The sequence below is a fragment of the Callionymus lyra genome, chromosome 13 (assembly GCF_982586985.1).
Source record: "Callionymus lyra chromosome 13, fCalLyr1.hap1.1, whole genome shotgun sequence".
In the NCBI taxonomy this organism is placed as follows: domain Eukaryota; kingdom Metazoa; phylum Chordata; class Actinopteri; order Syngnathiformes; family Callionymidae; genus Callionymus; species Callionymus lyra.
The window spans coordinates 15,401,785-15,424,007 of NC_141830.1; the positions used below are offsets into that span (position 1 = coordinate 15,401,785).

At 38.7% G+C, this 22,223-nt stretch overlaps 1 protein-coding gene across 1 annotated transcript; it reads right to left on the reverse strand.

The window, feature by feature from the left end:
• Window positions 1-326: 326 nt before the first annotated feature.
• On the reverse strand, window positions 327-21,908 carry tshr (thyroid stimulating hormone receptor). Its single transcript, XM_087806283.1, has 10 exons — window positions 21,736-21,908; window positions 15,922-15,993; window positions 13,127-13,201; window positions 8,882-8,956; window positions 8,500-8,574; window positions 8,347-8,424; window positions 7,265-7,333; window positions 6,212-6,289; window positions 3,446-3,634; window positions 327-2,116 (listed from the first exon to the last, which is right to left on the reverse strand). The coding sequence occupies exons 1-10, from the start codon at window positions 21,906-21,908 to the stop codon at window positions 742-744; spliced, it is 2,259 nt and encodes a 752-aa protein (XP_087662409.1). The 3' UTR covers window positions 327-741.
• Between the last annotated feature and the right edge of the window lie 315 nt (window positions 21,909-22,223).

Consider the following 22,223-nt stretch of genomic DNA (forward strand, 5'->3'; position numbering starts at 1 on the left):
AAAATGAGGTAAAAACTATGAAGTTTGACGCAGGGTATAAAAGAGGAATAGGCATTCTTGAATAGGTAACTTTATTACAATGTGTACGTCATTCACTTTTTCTGTTAGTGACACGAGACGTGAAAGAGTAAGTACTGTACAGTATATTTGAAATGTATATACAAACTGTATAGAAATCTTGTGACAGCGAAGCGAGGGAGAAGTGGTCCGGCCAGCCGGAAAGGTTGTCATTCGCACATGTGCTTTAATAGTCAGCTTATACAAAATGGATGCACGCCGAGACGCCATTCTTATCAATGGGGGAAAAAAAATTATATAACACATGGTCGAACTAATCTGTTAAAAATGTCAGTCACAGTTTCAAGCTTCATTTGAATGGACTCGGAAATATAACTTTTGGAGATAGGGGGAAAATTTCCTCCTGTGTGAGGTTTTATCATTGCTCTGTTTTTTTTCTCCCTTCAAAAATAATCCCTGCCTTATACTCGCCACAGTTTCTTTTGAACACAAAAGGACTGAAGTGAGATGAACTCCAGCTCAGGTTTCAGCAATACTTGATATTCTCTATGGACTGGAACCGTAAAATCATTACAGCAGGAATAGGGAAAACAGCTGAACTTGGCCAGGAAACCGAGGCAGGTGGAGAATAATGGAGAGTCTTTGTCATCGAACGTTTCAAGGACTCTCTTCACCTCTGGTGACCCATTCAAACCTCGAGCCGCTGGTTAAACGTTGCCACGATTAGGTATGTCCCGAACTGTTATTCGGGTTTATGGGAATGTCCTCTTGGCCGACGCTCCCTCCTCTCCTGATCTTTTCTTTCCGTCCTTGCGATGTCCCGCTGCTGCCCTTCGAGGACACGGTTTGCCCTCGAAAAAGCTGCGCCCTGTGCTGACAGAGTCCCACCTTGCTCAAGAGGATGAAGACGTCGCCCCTGAAGGCCTTGGTGAAGATGGCGTAGAGGAACGGGTTGGCGCAGGAATTGAGCGGGTAGAACAGAACGAGTAAAATCTTGGAGTTGGACACGGTGATAAGGGGTCGGTCCAGGACCGCCGATATGGCGTAGAAAGAAATGGGCGCCATGCAGAGGAAGTCGGTGAAAATAAGCACCGCCATCCGCTTGGCGATGTTGGTGTCTTTGGACCCCGAGCGATAGTGAGGGTTGTGGACCGCGCAGTAGATCTTGACGTAACAAGCACAGATGACCATAAAAGCAATGATGTTGAGGAGCAGGACTGAGATGACGTACACCAGAGCAACCGTGGACTGGATGTCCATCGGAAGGCAGATGCTGACTTTCTGGTAACTGCTTACCCCGACAAGAGGTAGGAGGGCCAGGAGGAGGCAAAAAAACCAACCCGTTAGCATCACCGCGGCGGCGTGGTGTAGGTGTAGCTTGCGATCCAGTCTCATGGCAAAAGTGATGGCGTACCACCTTTCCAGGGTGATCACGGTCAGCGTGTACACGGAGAGCTCACTGGCGAACACGGTGAAAAACCCGGCGAGCGCGCAACCGGGACCCGTCTGCCAGTCGATGGCGTGGTTGAAGTACTCGGCCTGGGTGTGGAGGTCCACGGAGGCGATGAGGAGGAGATAAACCCCCATGCACAGGTCCGCGAACGCCAGGTGGCACATGAGGAAGCGCGAGACGGACAGCTTGTAGTGGCTCGTGAGCAGCACCAGGAGGACCAGCACGTTTCCCAGAACCGCCAGCAGACTCACAAACCAAACAGACACTCTGAGGAATGCGAAGCCCATTATGTCCTCACAGGGGTTGAACTCATCAGGCACCGGGGCGCACGCCACCTCCCCCCCGTCCTCACACACCACATAATCATAACGGTTGTCAAAGTCTTGGCTGGTGTCGAGCTGGGGGTTCTTGAGGGTCTCGCCAAATCCCACATCCTCGTCCGGCTGGCTTCCATAGTAGGCATGGTAGTGCAAGCTCCCGTGGAGTTCACCGCGTCTTCGCTCTTCTCCGGGCTCGCCGTGACCCTCGTCCAGCGTCTCCACGCCGCCGTCTTCGTCGAGGGACGGTAGACGCAGCGACTCCACCGAACGCTTGTGTTGTTGGTCGTAGTACGCCGTCAGGTTGCAGATGATGTACTCCAAAAAGCTGAAAAACAGTTCATAAAAACACACCTCAGGAACCTGATGAAAAACAGAAATCTCACCAGCACTTAGTACAATCAAGTGATTTGGATATTCAGCTGAGGAAGTGATTATGTCTCTCGCCGACCCCTTTTCACTGCAATAACAGCCGTGAGTGACACTAATAATGGCTGCAGCCGGGGGCCAAACGTTCAAAGTAAACGTCAGCCAGTTGATTTAATCGCAGCCAAGATCAGCACTATTATTGTGCGAGGACTCCAGTCTCGGTGGTGGATCACCCAAATACACAAAACAATCATAGCACAAGTGCATCCTCTCACTTGTAGAAGTTCACTGACCTGTTCACTTGACTCTCGTTAGACCGATGTTGAAAATGGAAGATTTCAGTGAAGATCTTTTTTTATATTTTGTTTTATTGTGGATATTCCGAGCAGAGGCTTAAAGATCCAGCTGTGCTGCATACATGTTAGAAACCTCTCTCTGTCGGAACTGCTGCTCTTTCTTTTATCATTATCGCAGTTTTTGCTGGTGGTCATTTTTTACGAAAACCAAGGCCTTTTGTGTCTGGTCTAAAAATCAAACATTCTAAAACCACTGCATTTGTATTTCTGGAAGCCTGGGAGGTTGTTCACCTTGATCCAGAGACAACACAGGGGATACCACAAACGCATTTGTTTTCTGGCCATCAGGTCACACTGACCCAGAGACAACACAGGGGATACCACAAACACATTTGTTTTCTGGCCTTCAGGTCACATTGACCCAGAGGCAACATAAACATTTTTTTCTGGATTTCGGGAAACTTTGACCCTGAGATAACACAAGGGTTAAGTTATTAAAGAAAACACTGTTTCTTCTTTCATTACAGACACCTCTGAAGGAGCCAAGGTCTTGAGCGGGTTCCCACACAATTCTATATGATGTACTGGCCTTTGGGTAATATGATAGGGATCATTTGGATACGACCTCCACCACTGCATATGTATTTATGGAAGCCAGGGAGGTCGTTCACCTTGACCCAGAGACAACACAGGGGATACCACAAATGCATTTGTTTTCTTGCCTTCGGGTCACCCTGACCCTGAGATAACAAAGGGGTTGATATGTAAAGTAAAGGATATTTAAAAACTGATTGGTAGTTTAGCATTTATATCCTGTGAATCCATTACAAACTTGGAATTTCAAAAAATCTAATTCAGGATTTTTTTTTTTTACCTAAATACATTATGTCTGAAAGTAAGTTTTTCCGGTAAAAATGATTTTTCTTCCAGAAGTGTGATTGTGAAAATGGCCTTTCCGAGATGATATAAAACAAGACTTGTAGAAAGCTCACCCTCGTCTCTTTTTGAGGTTCTTGAAGCCGCAGCAGTGGCTCGGGTACGTGAGGTTGGCACTCGCCAGGTGCTTGAAGATTTTGATGGGAGGCAGCTTCTTGAGCGCAAACGCGTTCAAAGCCTTCAGCTCCCGCAGAGAGTCCATCCCTGTGGTCGGCAGGGAGCTGACCCCCGTCTGGGACACGTCACTGGGACAAAAAAGACATGTTGTTTTTGAAAAGACAGACAGTTTTTATTTTTTTAAGACTCAATTCCAGCTAAGTAAAGATATAGTGACCAGTCTTTCGTGTGGATTTCACAGAACCACAGCTGTCTCCCCCCCCACACTCGACCATGTTTCTTGCTCTGTTTCCACTCGAATGTCAGTTATTTGACAATGACTTTTTTTCCGTGCTGTTGCAGTGACTTGAATTGTACTTATTAAGTTCATTATTTTGTTGATCTACATTCAAAGTTGTGAGAGTGGACTTGCATGAAGCCTTGTTGTTACAAGCGATGGTTGATGAAGCTTCATGAAACAGTGTCCTTATTTTCAGAGACCACTAGATGTCACTCTGTCCTGTTTAATATATTGTTTTGAACAGGTGTTATTAATCTTCCATTGAAACCTCACATGATTTTTAAACCTCCTCGCTCTAAAATGTGACACTGCTTCATGAGGCTTCATCAGCCCATCAATAGTTGTCAAGTAAAACTGCGGCTTTTGTTTGTGATTCCTATCAGAAATAAAACTTTCACCAAGATTCTATATTGCTGTATTTTGGCTGACTAACTTGTGGCAATATTATTATTTAATATAGCCTTCCATTAAAACCATTATCAAGTTCGAGTCATTTTCTTTCATCACCCTTGAAAGTTTTTTTTATAGCGATGGGTTGATGAAACTTCATGAAGCAGTGTCATGTTGTTTAGAGGTCAGTAGGTGGCGCCATCACTTTAAAAAAAGATGTGATGTTTCATTAGAACAAATAGTGCAGAGACCGCCATATAGTGGACTCAAATAATGACACTACTTCATGAAGCTTCGTCAGATCATCACTACTTTGTTCTTGTTCTTGCTGTGAGTCAGTTCTTTACGCTGCCGTCTCTAACCTTCAGGACCGATTCATTGATGCTGAATTTATGTGAAGTGTCTCTTAATCTTTCCTTTAGAGCTGAACAAATATTAACAAATATGTATTTATTATAAAGTAAGGCAAACGTTTATTGAAAACTTAACTTAAAAAAGAAAATTTGTTTTGAAAAAACTAAAAGGATGTTTATTCACAATTTATTTTAATGATTGGATCTTTTTTTGGATCTGTTGTCTTACCTCTGCTGATAGTGTGTTCATTTGTGTTGCAATTGCAGCGCGTAGGTATGAACACATGAATTAAAAAGTGATTCGACCACAAACCTTTTTTTCCCCCTAGAACAAGCATCTGTCATCTTTAAGCAATTAAATGTGGTTATTTTTGTGCCAGACCATCATGGAGAAGCTTGCTCAGCCTCATTGAGAAAATGTTTTTTTGTTTTGCTAGCCACAGATTCAATGAGGAAAACTCAGTTCAGGACTTTTCAATTCATTCTATCCTTTTGTAAATTAAACAAAAAGTCACACATGGTGGGAACGCTGCGCTGGTTTTCCCAGATGTCTCCCTCATGACCTCATGGAAGTGACTTCACTCACACACAAACTTTAACCACATTTTCTGAACCAACTCGGCTCAGCCAAGTCAGTCATAAACAGCCACTCGACGGACATGTGCAGGCCCTTGGAATTTGAGAGTTATGAAAAATAATAGAAGGTCGTCTTCATGTCCTCACATGTGTCACATCTCTTGAGTCAAAGCCACAGATGTGCAGGAAATTGTTATAATCTAGTCATATTTGATTTCACTCTCTCATTGACGAAACACTTTCTAAACTCTAAATACATTTCCGTCTTAAACCTTAATCGAATCTATTTAGATTCAAGATAATTAAATGTATCACTTGGATTTAGAAATAGATGTGAGATTCCCATTTAACATTTAATAATATTATCTCATATAAAATGTTTAAATTGAACGATTCCTCTCAAGAAGTAACTCATCATGACCATGTGTTGAAGTTATTACTTTATAATGTTCTCCCCTGTCTGAAATCTCGGCGAAACAAGAGGTTACAAGAGCGGAGTCCAATATGACGTAATAATGGCTTCACTCCTCCTCCAGCCAGCTGATACCAGGACCCTCTTTGTTTATACAATGAGTCACTTAGAGTTGGAAACTTCCTGATGTGACAAACGTCAATGTTTGAAAAAAAAGTGTATTTTAAGGGGGCGGGGCTTAAGCACATTTCCTAATAATAATAATAATAATAATAATAATCTCTATTTATATAGCGCCTTTCTAGACCAGGGTCACAAAGCTGTAAATATTTCAATGAAAGGAGAGTTTTGTTCAAACAGACTCATACTGATGATACAATAGAGGTCCAAGGTCAATTTAGGAAACACTTGAATCTACACAGTAGTTGACCTTAAAGAAAAAGTGAATCTAAATCATCATTACAAGTTTTTTTTAAAGATTTGTTGTAGTTTTGTCTTATTTGAAGAAATGAAAAAAACAAATTTTCAGCACTTTAAATATGTCTTCATAAAATAGTCTGACTTGAAAAGAGTAGCTTAATGTGTCATAATTAGTTTTTATTCTTTTCGTTGTACAAAACGAAATTGCTCAACATTTTAGTTCGAGAGGCTTAATAAAGAGAAGGTCCAGCTGTGCCACTGACAGGTTACTTACAGAAACATGGGGCCGTTGATGGTTCCGGCAAAAGCCTTTTCGTTGATCTTGGTCAAATAGGTGTTTCTGTGAAGGTCTCTGAAGAAAGAAAAAAAGTTTAGAGTTTCTAAAAAAAACAAAAAACATTTCATTTCACTATAGAGATCAAGCCTCATCAGCCTTCCCCCTTTTGTGGTTCCTGAAGGCACCAAAAACACCCAAAAATCTAAAGAGAAAGATTGAGGCAAGCAGTGTTTTTTGTTATAATGTGGCTCCTGTTGCGTAGTTGTCAAATGCCACATGTAGATACAGTTACTAAACAAGATAAAAGCTTTTATTGTATCAATTTAGTTTTTAATCATACTTGTAAGTTGAAAAAGTACTCCATATGAAAACACAAATTTAAAGTAGTGCCACTAGCACCCACTATTTAAAACTACAATTATATTTATAGTGGACACAAAAACAGGGAGATGTTCTGAATCAACATGTCCGATCGTGCTCGCTCTTTTCTCAAATGATTCTTTTCAAGAGCCAGTTTCAGCCAAACATCTTGTGTTGTTTCGGGCGTTCTAGCGGAGGGCGACGCCAGCGTCGGTTCCCTCATTGTTTTGAAAGTCAGCACAATTGGTTCCGCTGTACGGAGAGTTTAAATATCGCCCTTTTGTGTATCTGTTCCCGCGAACCCTTTTGTGGGTTTCCTGAACTTTCCTTCCAAAAGCCGGAGACATGACCGGTGGTTAATCAAAGATTTTAGAGGCTTAGAGAGGTTTTATTGTATTAGAGTCGATACTTCATTCAGTGTGTCAACATTCATTCAAGTGCAAGTATTTCTCTTTTACTTTTATATTACCTGGTGTTGTATCTTTACCACTTTTTATTGGTGGAGTCATTCTCCTCTGATTGGCGCTTAAATGCTAATTACGGAATGCTACTCATCCATATCCAATACTTTTTGGATTCGTGACGATCCTATCTGGAGTAATAGCCACAGTTATGTCATTCTATTACCGTTTTAATTTCATGACACCGTCGAGCCAGATGTTAAATCAACAGAAAATACAATTAACCTACACTTGATCGAGCTTGGTTCCATTAAAGGCGTGATGATGGATTTCTTTGAAGCCGTTTCCGTACAGCATCCTGAGGGAGAGCAAAGCACATGAAACTGATCTTGCGTTAAGAAAGTACAGTTTAAATTTCAACTTGAACGCGTGAATGAAAGTATAGAGGAGTGAAACATAGAGTGTGTGATGTCAAACTTAAATCTGAATTTTGAATCTATTGTACTATTTCTGGACGAGCACTATACGATTAATATAAAATGTTTTCAAATAAAATGATCCCATCAGTGCTTGTAACACAACAGTAAAACAGCAAGATAAAAGAAAGTAACCAGCTTACCATTAGATTAAAGATGAATTGTGAATATGTGCGACATCATTTTCAGTATTTTACGCTGCCGTCTCTTAACACCTCACTACAAATTCATTCATTCATCATTTATTCATTTTCTGTGCCGCTTATGCCCTTATGGGTGTCGCAGGGGCTGGAGTCTGTCCCAGTTTCATTAGGCGAGAGGTGGGGGACACCCTGGAAAGAACGCCAGTCTTTCGCAAGAAAACACAAAGACACACAACCATTCACACACACACTCTTATACCTACGGGCAATTTCCCCAAGTTCCCAATCTAACTCTGTATGTTTTTGGACTCTGGGAGGAAACTGGAGTGCCCAGAGTAAACCCACACAACACGGGGAGAACATACAAACAAGTTGGCTCCTCCCGACCTGGAAGTGAACCGGCAACCTTCTTGCTGTGAGGCGATCCAACCACTGCCTCATCATTACAGATTAAATTATGCTGAATTTATTTTATGTATCTCTATTTCTTACTCGACAACCAAACAAAAATCTAACTATTTTATTCTTCTTTTTGGATTGTATCTTCCACCCTTTTTTGCTATTGCGCCTCCTGCAGGGCACTAACTTTTAAAAATCCATTGTTTAACCACAATCATTGTACAACAACAGGCTTAAAAGTGTGTGAAAAAAGTAGCAGGTTTACATCCGAACAACAACATGAAGTTGTACAAGTTGGTGACACATATTTTATGGATAAAGTGTGTGAGTTTGCAAATTTTTATTTTGTTTACATTGTTAGCGATCCCCTCGTGATGCCTTTGAACGAATTAGCCGGAATCTCCGTGATGTAGGGATGATCTGCAATTTCCCTGAAGAGCAAAACAACTTGTTATTATAAAATCGACGGTGATTTTAATCTAAAACGATGTCGCTACTTCACTCACAAAATGAAGTTGACTTCGTTGGACAGGATGTTGCTGAAGTCAGGGAGGGAGACGAGGCCTGTGTTTAAAATTCCCCTGAGTGACAAAAAGAGAGATTTGGAAATTAACAAGTCTGTGGTCAAGTGAACGGGCCAGTGAGTGCGTTTTCATTTTCCCCAGCTATTACATTTAGTTCGAAATATCGGTGTCAGTTTTCCGACGGTGTCATGTCCTGCTTCGATGAACGTCTCACTCTCTTTAATTCGCACATGAAACGACGTGAAAAGCGGAGAAGTTCTCGCAGACATAAGCATTTTCCTGGACCGTAATATCAACACATGAAATTCAATTTTGAAAAATACGAGCCCTCGGAGGAGGAGGACGAGTAATGAAAATTGCTCACAGATATTTAAGGCTTGGAAGGTTGTTGAACGCCTCGGCATCAATGTGGGTCAGCCTCTTCGCGTTCCGTATTTCACTGAAAAATAAAAACGATTTCAATAAAAATGGGATTTGTTTGTCGTAAATGAGAAAATTGCAGCGGTTCCCACCAAACTAGACTGATAAATCTTTTGAATGAAATAGTTATCATTTGAAAAAAACGATAAACAAAGAGCAAGTTTGATAGTTATTCGAGTAAATCCAAAGACTTTTGCCTTCACGATTCTTCAACAAGACTGGAGGTTTACGGCTTGAATTCTAAGAATTGCTATAAAAATGTAATAATTCATGTTTTTGCGATTGGCTTTAGCTTCAAATAACAAGTGTGTTAAATGTGGCTCCTTGTTGACACATCCAGCCAAAGCAACAAACTGATCCGATGACTCGAGAAGTTTAATGAGACATTTTCAGGAAGAAAAATAGAAGTTTTTTTTCTGACTCTTGCAGGAGCAACGAGAAGCTCCCGATTTTTAACTAGCGTGCGGATAAACACGTCGTCATCTTTTTAAAATGCAAGACCCCCGAGTGAAAAAAAGAGTGCAGCGGAAGCTGCTGACAGAACATAACAAGGGGCATGTCAGAGTGCAGCTGAAAGTAAGCGTGGTGCAGACAACCTGGACCAGGAGTGAGAGTCCAATTAGTGTTTTATTAGTGTGTTGACTCTGGACTGCACACTTCCCTCGGTCTGATGTGGTGCGGGCTCTGGCACTGCTTACGCTCCTGCAGCAGGGTTCCCCCAACTCTGCCCAGTACCCAGCGAAAAATATTTGTACAAACAGTTTATTTTATTAGCTAAGAGAGACCCATGTTTGCTCGAATTTCGCACACAACGCACAAAGTTGGTTAAGTGAAAGGATGTGTGTCGGAGTGTAGACACATGTCACGTCTCACATGCAAACAGAAAAAAAGGATTCAATTCTTCTACCTTTGCACCATAAAATAAGTACATTTCTTTCTTATTTGTCAGCTTCTTTAAGTTATATATATGTCCAAGGTTTCTGTTATATTATTTTTATTGACATTATCATTTGCTGTCTCCATTTCATCCTGATTTCAGCCAATTATTAACATCCTTGAACACATTTACTTTTGTGCTGTTTGAATTCAAAATGCAGCTTTGCTTACAACATTTCGAAATATAGCATATGTTTAAATTGATAAAGATAAAAAAATATGCTTAATTTCTTCACTGTAAACCCTGTGGCACTTGCTGTGGGGGAAAGAAAAGTATGGAAGTATATCAGCGCACAAAAAATAATTTGTAGCTGTTTAAATAAAAATAGTTTTAGATAAATATCAGGATATCTTTTTATTTTTCACACTTAATAACTGAACTGAATAATTATATTTTAAATGTGTTTGTTATGTAATTCATTCTAGTTCTTAATTTTTTAGGGATAAAGCTACATTTTCATTACATTGTTTTTTGTATATTTTCTGCCGCCTTTATAAAATATGTATGTGTATAACATGTGGACGAGCACATTTATTGTCCATTTAAGAACTTTAGCTAAATGTCTTTTATTATATTTACTTTCATATGTTTCTTAGTTAATGTTGGAACATAATGAACATTCCTTGGTGCAAGATTTTTAGGAAAAATTTCCAATCTTTATACTCTTGTTGTTTATTACTTTTGACTTTATTTATCTGGCCATAATGACTATGGAGTAAAACTATTAAATATAGACATTAATATAAAATATATACATATTAATTCATAACTATTTTAGTTCTTAATATTAACTTACAAGACATTTTCATGTTAATATCCATTGTTTTTTGATGATTTTTATTTTTAAGCTACTTAAAATAATATATAACTATACAACAATAATAGATGTTTATTGGGATCTCTTGGCATAAATACATTCGGTAAAAACCTTATTATAGATTTTTTCTTACTTAAGTCATTTATTTCTAAAGTTACCTCCCTTATTTCTTTTGTCCTTTCCTTGGCTGCCTCAGATGTTTACTGCTCTCAACTGGTGGTAAACTTAAAGCCTTAAATCGTTGTCCTTGTATCAACATCTTTCACAAACCCTTTCAATTACATCCACAAGATCAAGTTGTGTGCTGCTAGAGCTCTCCAGAATGACGAAAAATACCCAAATTGTGAAGATGACGAGATCTCAGTATTGTTTTGATCGTTTAAGCGCTTTGTGACCCTGGTCTAGAAAAGCGCTCTATAAATACTAATTACTTACTTACTTACTTACTTAATTACTTACTTACTTACTTACCCACTTACCCCTTGGATGACCTTAAGTTCTTTATCTGATCCTTGTTTTATTATGATTTTAAGGCAAACGCTGGTGATTTTCATACTATTGTGGGTAAAACAATACAATGACGGTATCATTCCAAGAATCATCTTATCTAGTAGTTAAAAAATATTTTCTGGTAAAAAATTATTCATACATTTTATTTGATTAAACTTATTTTAATTAGTTGGGGAACCTTTAAAGACGTAATGTCGTGTTGATCATTTTAAAGGTTTTACCATTTGCAGTTGTAATTGAAAAGGTTTTAGACTATGCTGCTTCTCGACGGTAAGATTCCGTCGCTCTGCTGCCGTCTTTCATCCGCAGCTGCAGTCGGCCTCGTGCAGCCAACAGGAAGCTAAGCATTAATTTGCGTCTGACCCTGAATGAAACCTGAGAGAGATGCTATTATCTCATGTAGGGACTGCTACACACTAATTATGGGCAAATAGGCCCCGGAGAGCCAAAATACACCCACTGAAAACAGACACCCACCATTGCCGTTTTAATGTTTTTTTTTCTTCTGTCTGGCATTTCATATCTGAAATTAGGCGGCTAATAGCGCAGGTTCGTAAAGGGGGGAAGGGCAATTAATATTAAATTCACGCCCAAATGGTAAACAGGAATCAGGGCACGTCGGAGGAGTTTGTGCCGCGGTTAATCATAGTTAGCGTCTGAAATGCCCGAGCCCGCTCGTATTTTATACTGTAATTGGACAGAGGGAACAAATGGTGTTGCAAGAGGCTGTAACTAAGAACTAATCACTCATAAAGAGCGGAGGAATCGAAGCACACAGGCTTTGATTTTGAAGAGTTATGTTGCAGTCATGAGTCATTTATGCATTTTGTTGAACACACTCTCGACTGCAGAGAATTTAGATGCACAGTTTGAGGAAACAGGAGTTCTTGCTAAATCACAAACCAGTACAGGCTCCCAGTAGGAATCTAATCTACGGAGGTGGTCCCAGTACCGATCCATGAAGCATTTGTTACTGCACAATTTATTTTATTTTGATTATTATGGTCTCAAAGGTGTTATTTTTCTGAAATTCTCTTAAGTTACAGTAGACATGTGAAGATGCGTGTTTCAGTCAAGTTAACTAAAAAATATGCATGTAAAGTAAATTAAGTAAATAAGTAATTAAAGGTTATTTGTAAAGCGCCTTTCTACACCAGGGTCACAAAGCGCTTCAACGATCAAAAACAATACACAGCTAAAATATATACTTTAAAAGACCAAGACACATAAGACAAACACAGGAGTCCCAGAAAATCAGGAAAAAGCCTGAACAAATAAGATTGTCTTAAGATGTTTCTTGAAGGAGTCAGTAGATCATCAAACACAGAGGGAGAGGAAGATTGTTACAAAGCTTAGGAGCAACAGCTGGAAGACCATGACCATGAATAGATCTGAAAGTAAAAACCAGGATTTTAAAATTGATCCTGAAAGAAATTGGCAGCCAGTGAAGAGTTTTAAGGATTGGGGAAATGTGAGTTCTTCTACTAGAGTGTCTCAGAATTCGCTGCAGAGTTTTGTATTAACTGCAGGCGAGACAGCTTTTCTAGTTCAAACATGAAAATAAACTGTTACAATAGTCCAGACGAGAAGACACAAACGTAGTTTACATAGCATGTAAACTAGTAAAAATGGGTAAAACATAAACTTTATTAGCCCATCTTAAAAAACAGTCCAGAGCTGAATCTTTGATTTATGTCGAGATGTATTTTTCATGCACCTAAAGCTCATTTTATTCAATTTTTTCCCAGTCTTGCTTTTTTTATTTCAGTCCTTTTTATCTAAAGTCGGTCCGTGAATATAATGCAGATTACACATTATACCAGTCCATGGAGACCCTTTATCTACAGTATTTGACTCAACTAAACTACAAAACATCACCATGAATCTTATCTTTTTGGGCCTGCTTCTTTCACTTTGTTACTCACATGTGAATGATTTTGTTCAAGTTAGAAAACGAATGCCTCTCCAGGCTCCCCAGGGTCATATCCACCGAGATGTATCTGAAAAGAAATGAAAAATGTTACTGCAGAAAAGAAAACGCCCCAAGTTGTTAGTTCTGTCACTGTTGGTGTAAAGTAGATTAGATAGAGTATTATTGTGAGGTTTAAAAAAACTACAACAAAACAAGCGCAAAGGGTACAATTTCACAAATATAAATTGTTTTTTTCTTTCTCAAGCATATAATAATTGTATGTCCCCTAGCATTGCTTTTTTTATTAACTCAGATCTGGTCACATTGTTTCTGTCTAACATGAGAGAATCTTGGTGCTTCAGCAAGTCCAAATTATTATTATTAAAAAGTTAATATAATAATCAGTAAGAATAGACCAAAATTTGCATCGACAGTCTGAGTGAACCAACTGCAATCTTTGGTTCAGCCCTAAAAGAAAAACATACTATTGGATATTTTAAATTGACAAACGGATATAATCATCAGATTCATGCTGCTAGAAAATAAGTCAACACACCTTTAAAATGATGACTCAACAACTGATGCTGCACCATGAGGCCTCATCAACCCATCACTACTGACTACTATGTTTTTACATGTTTATACAAAACCTAGTGAGTAGAAAAAAGACAAACCTACACGCATGTGAAGAAGATTGGTAGAGGTATTATTCAAGCTCTGTGACAAATGGGGTCTGAAGTAGGATGATCACTCAACGTTTATTTCAACAATACAGCTCCACATATTCTTAGTATTTCAAACGTCGCTGATAGCAATGATAAAAAACTGAGAGGAGGTGGTGGTAACTTTGTGGAATTTGCTCACACAATAGGCGAAGACGAGTTGTTTGTTCTCTCCTCAGCAACTCCTACACAGTTTGAAAACACCTGTGAAAGATTTGTAAATCTGATTTTATGTTTCCTGACTATAGGTACGTCCTTATTTACTGCTCAGATTCACGTCAGCCTCGCTACTTATGTTGAGACTAAAGATGTTTCCCTCATGTGATCAGAGCGATCTCCTTGAAAAACACACATGATTTGTTCAGTTGTTATTTTTAAAGAAAATGCTTTTTTTAATAAATGTAATAAGCATTTGCGAGTGTTTCCCAGCTGCGCCACACATTCACATGAAGCTCAGACGATCAGACAATCTTCATAACATCGTCATACACTCTTATAAACTCAATTTTAAGACGTTTCAAATAAGCCCCTGATCATCCGAAAATCAAGTATTCGCGTTAATAACTGTGTTTGTAAAATATAAACATTTAAACTCATATAGTATATGTTTATAGTATATTATCCGTGTCAGAAATGTTTAACAAATATAAACTGTTAATCTAGTTTCAATTCATGTTTTAATTTCTTTTTTTTGTGATCATGGAGAGACAAATCTCAGTCTCATGGTTAATTTAAATATGATTCAAATATGTAAATAAGGGCGTGGAAAGTTCTTGTATTTGTGTGTACGCGCAGACACGCACCATTTTTAGTAGAAAATCCAAGAACTTTTTTGTACATGAGGTTTTTCCTGATGGCAGCTCACATACATTTTTTTAGTTGCCGTTGATTCCCTCTTTCTCCTGCTTAGCGTGTTTTGGGATATTTCGTTTTTTTCCTGTTCCGATACATGTTTTTGTTCTACCATTTTGGGACTTTGTTTTTATGATAGAACATTTTTTCAAGATTAGGTATTTGGACTTTCTATGCTTTTAACATAAATCAGTTGAAAACATAGTAGTTAATTTTCCCAATATCAACATTTGTAGATTTTTTTTTATTAATTTTTGCTATTTTCAATATGTTTCACTTTTAATTTGACAAGGCTGGTTTTGGCTCCATCCGTCCCTTCCTCGACAAAAGTAATTTTCCGGTACAGAATGTACCGTAGCTTGTGTAAAACAGAGGTTCACGATGAGTCGTCCAAAACCCAAAATTTGTTTTCGCGCAACCATTTTCTCATTTTTCTCAGCTGCAAGGATCCCTAGACTTGACCGAAAGTAAGTGGGAAACATAAAACCTGTTTTCATAATCCAGAATTTATCAGCCCACCTTGTCTAAATCCTCCAAAAGTCGTGGAGTAATTTTCCAGGTATGCGCCTCACGTATGCATTACCTAGTCATCAGTCACCGCGCTCACATTTGTTATTACTCTGTAACAAGAACACTCTTCAAATAAACCGTGCACCTTTCAACTGGAGTGTGTAAGAATCGACTGCTTAAGAGAGGAGGAGGGGAAGAAGAGAGAAAAAAAAATGATGTTTACTTAAAATGTATTACATTTTATTGGATTTCAGTCTGCTTTTTAGTCTGTTATTAACTCGGATAGCAGGAGGAGGAGATAATGGAAACTGTCCTTTGGTCTGATTGGACGGAGACCGTCATGCATGACTTGTGTGCAGACGTCGGACTCGGTGGCGAAGGCGTATATTTTACCTTTACGAAGGGATTTGATCTCTACTGGGAGTCTCAAATCAGCCCACACCCAAAATGCCTTGTGCAAATACAATCATACAGACCGTGCTGCGGTTTAACAGACCAACATTCCGATAGAAGGAATGCTTTTGCACTTCAAGCTGTGAGGAGGAGTCTGAGCTGATACCAGACAAGGAAAATCAAATCATCTGCTCCAGATATTTATCAACAGTTTGTGACCGACGAGGATTGAAAGACAACAGGTGAACGAGAGGAGAGAAGGTTTAAGACGCCGGTAATTGTCAACATAAGGCACCGACACACTTAGGGAGGGAAATAAAGTGACACTCACATCCGGGAGATGTTGATCACGTTGGCGAATGCGTCTGCAGGCAGCAGCGACAGACTCGTCTCGAAGAGCCACCTGTTCCGGAATAAATCAAAGAAAAACAGACACTTAAATCATCACAAACACCTTTGCGTTCAGAACGTAGGAAGGAAACAATGGTTCACTATAGCAACAGCATTTCATTGAGCTTCAGTGATGTATTGTAAATCGTCGTTGTTCATTAACGTCCGTCACATGTATATCTATTGTGGGAGTGTTCACCCCGTGTTGCTTGGGTTTACTCTGGGCACTCTGGTTCCTCCCACAGTTCAAAAACATACAGAGGTTAATTGGGAACTTTTAGACACATTTTTGATTCATTTTTGTTTTAAACTTCCGACCACTAAACACATCAATCATTACATCCTCCGCAGCTTAAGGCACAATGAAGTCCTGCTGGAAGGATGCTGGCGATGACTGAGAATGAGAGGATACACTGGACTCCAGCAGCTGATATTTGGACACATTTTGGTTTTAAGTCAAATGAAAGCCGTTATGACTGAGTCAAGAGTCATGTGGTCTGTAAATTCTGCAACACCAGAGTACTTGACAGTACTACAAATATATCCTTGTTCCTACATTATCGCAGTATATTAGAATGTATCTTATCATTGTCCTTGTATCGTGATACGTATTGTATCGCTTGTCATTACACAACTTTTTAGTTAGTTTAACATAATACTAAACATTTATCCACATATGTGGCACTAATACTCCTTTTTCAATTTTCTACCAATTATTTCTTACAGACAATAAGATTCAAAACCTTTTACAAAGAATGCTTAATGTTTCCTGTATAAATATAATAACGATAACACATCATTATGAATGTTGAACAAAGATTTGAAGATTTGAGAAAATGTTGTTTTTTTTGTACATGTGTAATATTAATTTTCTATTTTAAAATAATTTTTTCATACAATTCACGCTGAATTACAGGTAAAACATTTTGTGTAAAATCTTCTTGGTGTCTTTGTCTTGATCTTCTGTCATATTGCAAATTCATCCCATTAACTTCATCCCTATTCAATAAAAGACTTGAATTTTGTCTGACTTTCAAACTGGGAATCTATCTTATTTTGTGTTTGATTTTAACATTGTCTCCTTAAGTAACATGTTTCAAACTCACAGCTACGGTCCAATTCCAAGCATGCAAAGGTATTTTCTGTGGCCCCCAATATCTTAAAAATAAAAACGTACGATTTTGATGATTTCAATTTGTTTTAATTTTAGTATTATTGGAAATTCTGTTGTCCATCCCTAACATCACTTTCACTCATTAAATGTTCAAACCCAACTGGATTTAAAAAGGTCTCAGGTTTTTGCATTTGCTGATCTTAAATGTATTGGTGTCTTCTTTGATTTGAACAAAAATAATATTCTAAACCTTGTTTTTATTACTAACCGTATAACTAATCACCCGAATTCTTTGTCCTGTCCCGACCTCAACCATTTGAATGAATAATTTGACCCCATTTTGATTCCTTACAGTTGAGTCTTTGAAGTACTAACTCTGGTTGGTCTCAATCAAAGCCCATACATATTTGGTCTTATCTCCTAAAGATCTTGTCATTAGCCCGATTTTAATCCCCAATAATCTGATCCATATTTGGTCCCTGACGGCTGATGATGATTTAAGGATTGGTCATGTCTTCCTCACAACACCTTAAAGTCAGTATTTGAGACTTGAACTTGTTGGTCTTATCTCGAACCCTGTCACTCAAACATCTTGATCAAATCTCAAGATTTGTTCTTGGATAAACAACAGTACAAAGGGCCGGGAAGTGCATATGGCGGTGCACCTTTGGTTAATCCGGGGAACAATGGGCTAATTTAGAGTTGTAAATCTGCACCTGATGAACTGTATCCACCAGATGATGGTCCACATGGGTGCACTCTGCACGCGCTTTGACAAATCCAAACAAACACGAGGGACACTGAGCAGATGTTGACACCAGACACCCCCCATCAGAACCTCTGCCTCTCCCGGCACTCAACCCAAATAACCGACTCTCGCTTTTCCCTCAGGATCGTGGGATGAAGACCAATGAGGCCGTCTACGAGCTAAAGGAGAAAATTACTCCCTCAATTTGTCTTTTTGGATAGATACCCAAGAAAACAAACAGGTCGGGAATTGAGTTTGAAGTGGGCAGAGGCCGCATCATTTATAACGGTGTCGGCATTAAATTGACAACATAGATGTGTTTACCGTGAGTCTCACTTGTGAGGATTGATGGTGTCTGGGTGAAGACAAATTCACTTATTCAGCACAGGTTTTCCATATGACATGACCATGTACAGCATACAGGAGCCAAAGCTGACTGTCTGACCGTCTGCGCTCGCTGATGGCGTTTCTCGTCTACTTACATTAACAAAATAATCAATTTATTATTTGTGTGAGTCGGAGATTAGGGCAAAATCCACTGGATATTTCACCATCTTGTACGCAGATTAAGGACTTTTAAGATTAACAGTAGATTGGCAAAAATTCATGTATTAAAGACTGAATCAATAGGTTTTGGAATAGTGTTAATGGCTCCCTCTAGTGTCGGACTAATTCCCAGTTTTGTCTATTAAATATTAAACTAATCATTACAGATAATATGACAGATTAACAACTTGGTAAAAATAACAATACATATGGTGCGTCCCAAATCGAGCATGTACACTTAATATTTCGAGTACACAAGTGCGATCACACTGAGCAGTGTGCAAAAATGTTCTCAATTGTCGCACTTAAACTGCCATAAAATTGGTCGATGGAGACTTTCGACCATCCATGGTCGCCATCTTAGTCACGTACATGACGCTACGTCTAGAGCTACGTCGCTAAACGGAAGCTACCTCACGTCTTCGGGGCAGAAACCGACGTAAACGTCTAGAAGAAAACACTCATTTTACCACAACAACAATTATAAACCAATGAAACACACCTGAAAAACTTGTTTAAACTGGTGAAAAGCGCTGTCAAGTGTCGGTGACAGGGTTCCAAATTCCGGTTGCAATCAGCGTTAAAAAGTAGTAGAAGAAGAAGCTGTCGAGTCATTTCTGGTGAATGCGTAGCGGTCGATTTGAGACTTTACTATCCTGTCGAAATTTGCACACTGCGCAAGTAAGTGCACTGTCTTACAGTGTACTGTAAAGCAGTGTACTTAGAGAAGTAATTTGAAACACAGCAATAGTGTTGCTTTAAAGTGTAAAATATATACTGTATATATCCATCTGCTTCTTTGTTGTTTTTTGCTAAACAACAAAACAATAAAGGTCTATTGTCGTGAGAAGTCACTAATCTATGGCCATGAACGATTCTAGGAAATATGCGTTACATTTAAAAACTAAACATATCTAGTTATACTAATAGGCTTGATGAGGCAATTGTTTTCTTCCTTGGATGTGTTTTATTAACCATTTTACATTACAGTTTGCAAATATAAACGTATTGTCTCATATATATGTAATATTTGAAATTCCTGATTTACTTAGCAAACAAAACGATTTCTTCTTTCCTTGCTTTTGATACTTTGATTTCTCTATAAACGGAACTGTGGATATTTGAGCAATTTGCAGAGAAGGATAAATATTGTATATAAATGCATCGTCCAGACACAGCCACAGGTCACGCTGGGCAGGTTCTCAAGTGTGTCTGTGCGTTCTGTTCCGCCTCTCATACTCAGTGACACACACACACACACACACTCACACACACACTCACACACACACGTTAAACTCCAAGCAGACACATATGCTGAGTTTCACCTTCATTCCTACAAACACTCATAATGTGGGAACTGCCTCATAAAAACATTAAAGCAGGCAATAAAGTCGCCCAATCTTAGCACTATAATATATTTTCATCATAAAAGATAACATGCTCCTCCAGCATAAAGGTTCTGCGATTAAATAAAACAAATATAAAGTGATGTTGTTGACAAAGAAGCTGCGTAAAAACCTTATGGCCTGTAAATTATTGACGCCATTAGTGCATCTGCGGTTGATTTAAAAATCAACAAATCAGTTTTGGCAAATTGTGCTTTGAGACAGAGCAGATCAAAATGGATCCTCCTCGAGAACATTAGCAGAATACAGTTATCCGTGTGGCTCCGCCGCTGCAGGATTTAGTGTAATTGGGATTTTAACTTTCCATAACCAGCAATTAGGGATGATTTCAATCTTGTAGCCCGCAGTCGTGCTAGAAATGAAGCGTGATCGTCTTCGTTCAGGAAATTGTCTCATTAATGATGTATTTTCTTACGCAAGCTTTTGATCTAATGATCTGTTTTTTCGTAATAGATGAAGAAGATCTGCGAACAATTATTCCAATCTCAATTTTAACTGTGTTTTACATTTGTTTAAACTTCATGCTGTTTAATGAAGAGGATTCATTTAAGATTGGACTGAATTGTTGTTTGGTTTTTACCTCTTGAAGTTGTTGTTTACTGGGATATTGTTTTTATGTCTACATGCTAATGCATAACTAGAAAGACAATTGTGTGTGTGCACAATTAATCGTTTGTGTATTTTATTTTATAATTTATATGGTTTCTTTCTGATGGATTGTTTCACCTTTTCAGTTTGTTTTTGCTGACATTCCTTCTATCCTGTTTTCATAAAAATGAATTGTTTGCTATGATGGTGCTTATAGGTCAAAGCAAAAACAACCAAAACAACTATCCTCGTGCAGAAAGGTAGAAATGTCACGCAGCTCTTGATTTGAACATGTGCTGTTGAAATAATAAGAATGCCTGGATCACCGGATAAGAAAGTTTCCTAAAATAAATAGATTAATAATCGATCTTTAATTCAAAAGATAATCCCAAACACATTTTTGGAAACCCAAAATCCACGCAGCTTTTCTCAAACTGTAACCAAGCCATTCATGTTTATTACTTGTTTTTTAATGGATTTTTTAGTTTTAATTAATGCTTATATCAATTAATGGGTTGTGAAGCTTCACGAATCAGTGTGATTATATTAGGAGACCACTAGATGTCACTCTCTCCTGTATAATCTGTTGCTTTGAGCAGGTATTTTATTAAAACCGCCACCTACCGAGCTTTTAAAATGATGACACTGTTTCATGAAGCTTGATCAACCCATCACTGCTAATTATCAATACTGAGTTGTAATGCTGCCACCTACTGATGTGGAGGATGAATGCCAACCACGATACTCTATTAGACGCTCCATTTAAAACATTTTACAGCAGAAGTATTTTAATAAATCAACTCAATATTCCTACTGATCTCTTTTCAGAAATAAAATTAAAGTACATAGATGATCCCTGAGGCTTCTGATTAAAAACATACAAATATTTTAGTATTTGTTTTTACATTTTTTGGAGGACACGAACCAGTTATTTGAATACAGGCCACTTTAGTCATTAACTGTCAATGAATTAATTAAAAATATTTAATATCTCAGGGTTAAGTTGACGAATGTTGAATTAAATCAAAGTATATAAATGAGACATTTTTGAGAAAACTATTTTTCCTGTTAAACATTTTTATTTCATGTAATCCCCTTCTAGATTGATTCATTGAAGAAAGTGTAGTTGAGAAAAAGTCATTTAAATCCTAATGCTTTATGATATTGGCCGAAGGGGAAAAAAAAACACTTAACATCACAGGAAGCTTTAAAGTCCCCGTGGGAACACTTTGCGGGAATATTCTTCACGTTGAAAAGATCTTTCCATAAGGTGAAACACTTAAAAATAAAAGTCATCAAGAAAAGAAAAAAAGCTCAAATGTTTAAACATGTGGGATTTTTACGCCTACTTACAGTGTTTCCGTGCTTGCAGGAAATTTAGGAAGCGTATCGATGTCAAAGCAGGAGATTGTACGAGTTATCCATTCAGAACATACACAGACATCCGGGCAGGAACTCTCTTCCATCCTTACGGTCCCGGGCTGAAGTGCGATGAGCGCAAACAAGACAAATGTGATCACCTGCATCCTGGCCCTGCTGCTGAAAGTGTTCCTCTTCCCTGAAGCCCTCCTGAGGTCTTTAAAAAGAAAAAGGTCTGTGTGTGTGTCAGTGGAGGTGGTTCGGTCCTCAGGTGAAGTGGGGGCCGCCGAGGAGGAGACTCATGTGCTCACTGTTGTGGCCTCAAGTGTTTTCTAAGGGGTTTGGGAAAGTGGGAATGCTGTGGCTCGCGGCTCACTGGTGGGTTTAGAGGTGGTCTCTGACTTTGAGGAGAGGGTGGACTTTTCCAACGCCTTTTGTCTGACGACTGATCGTCAATCACCTAAAGATAGTATGACAAATAA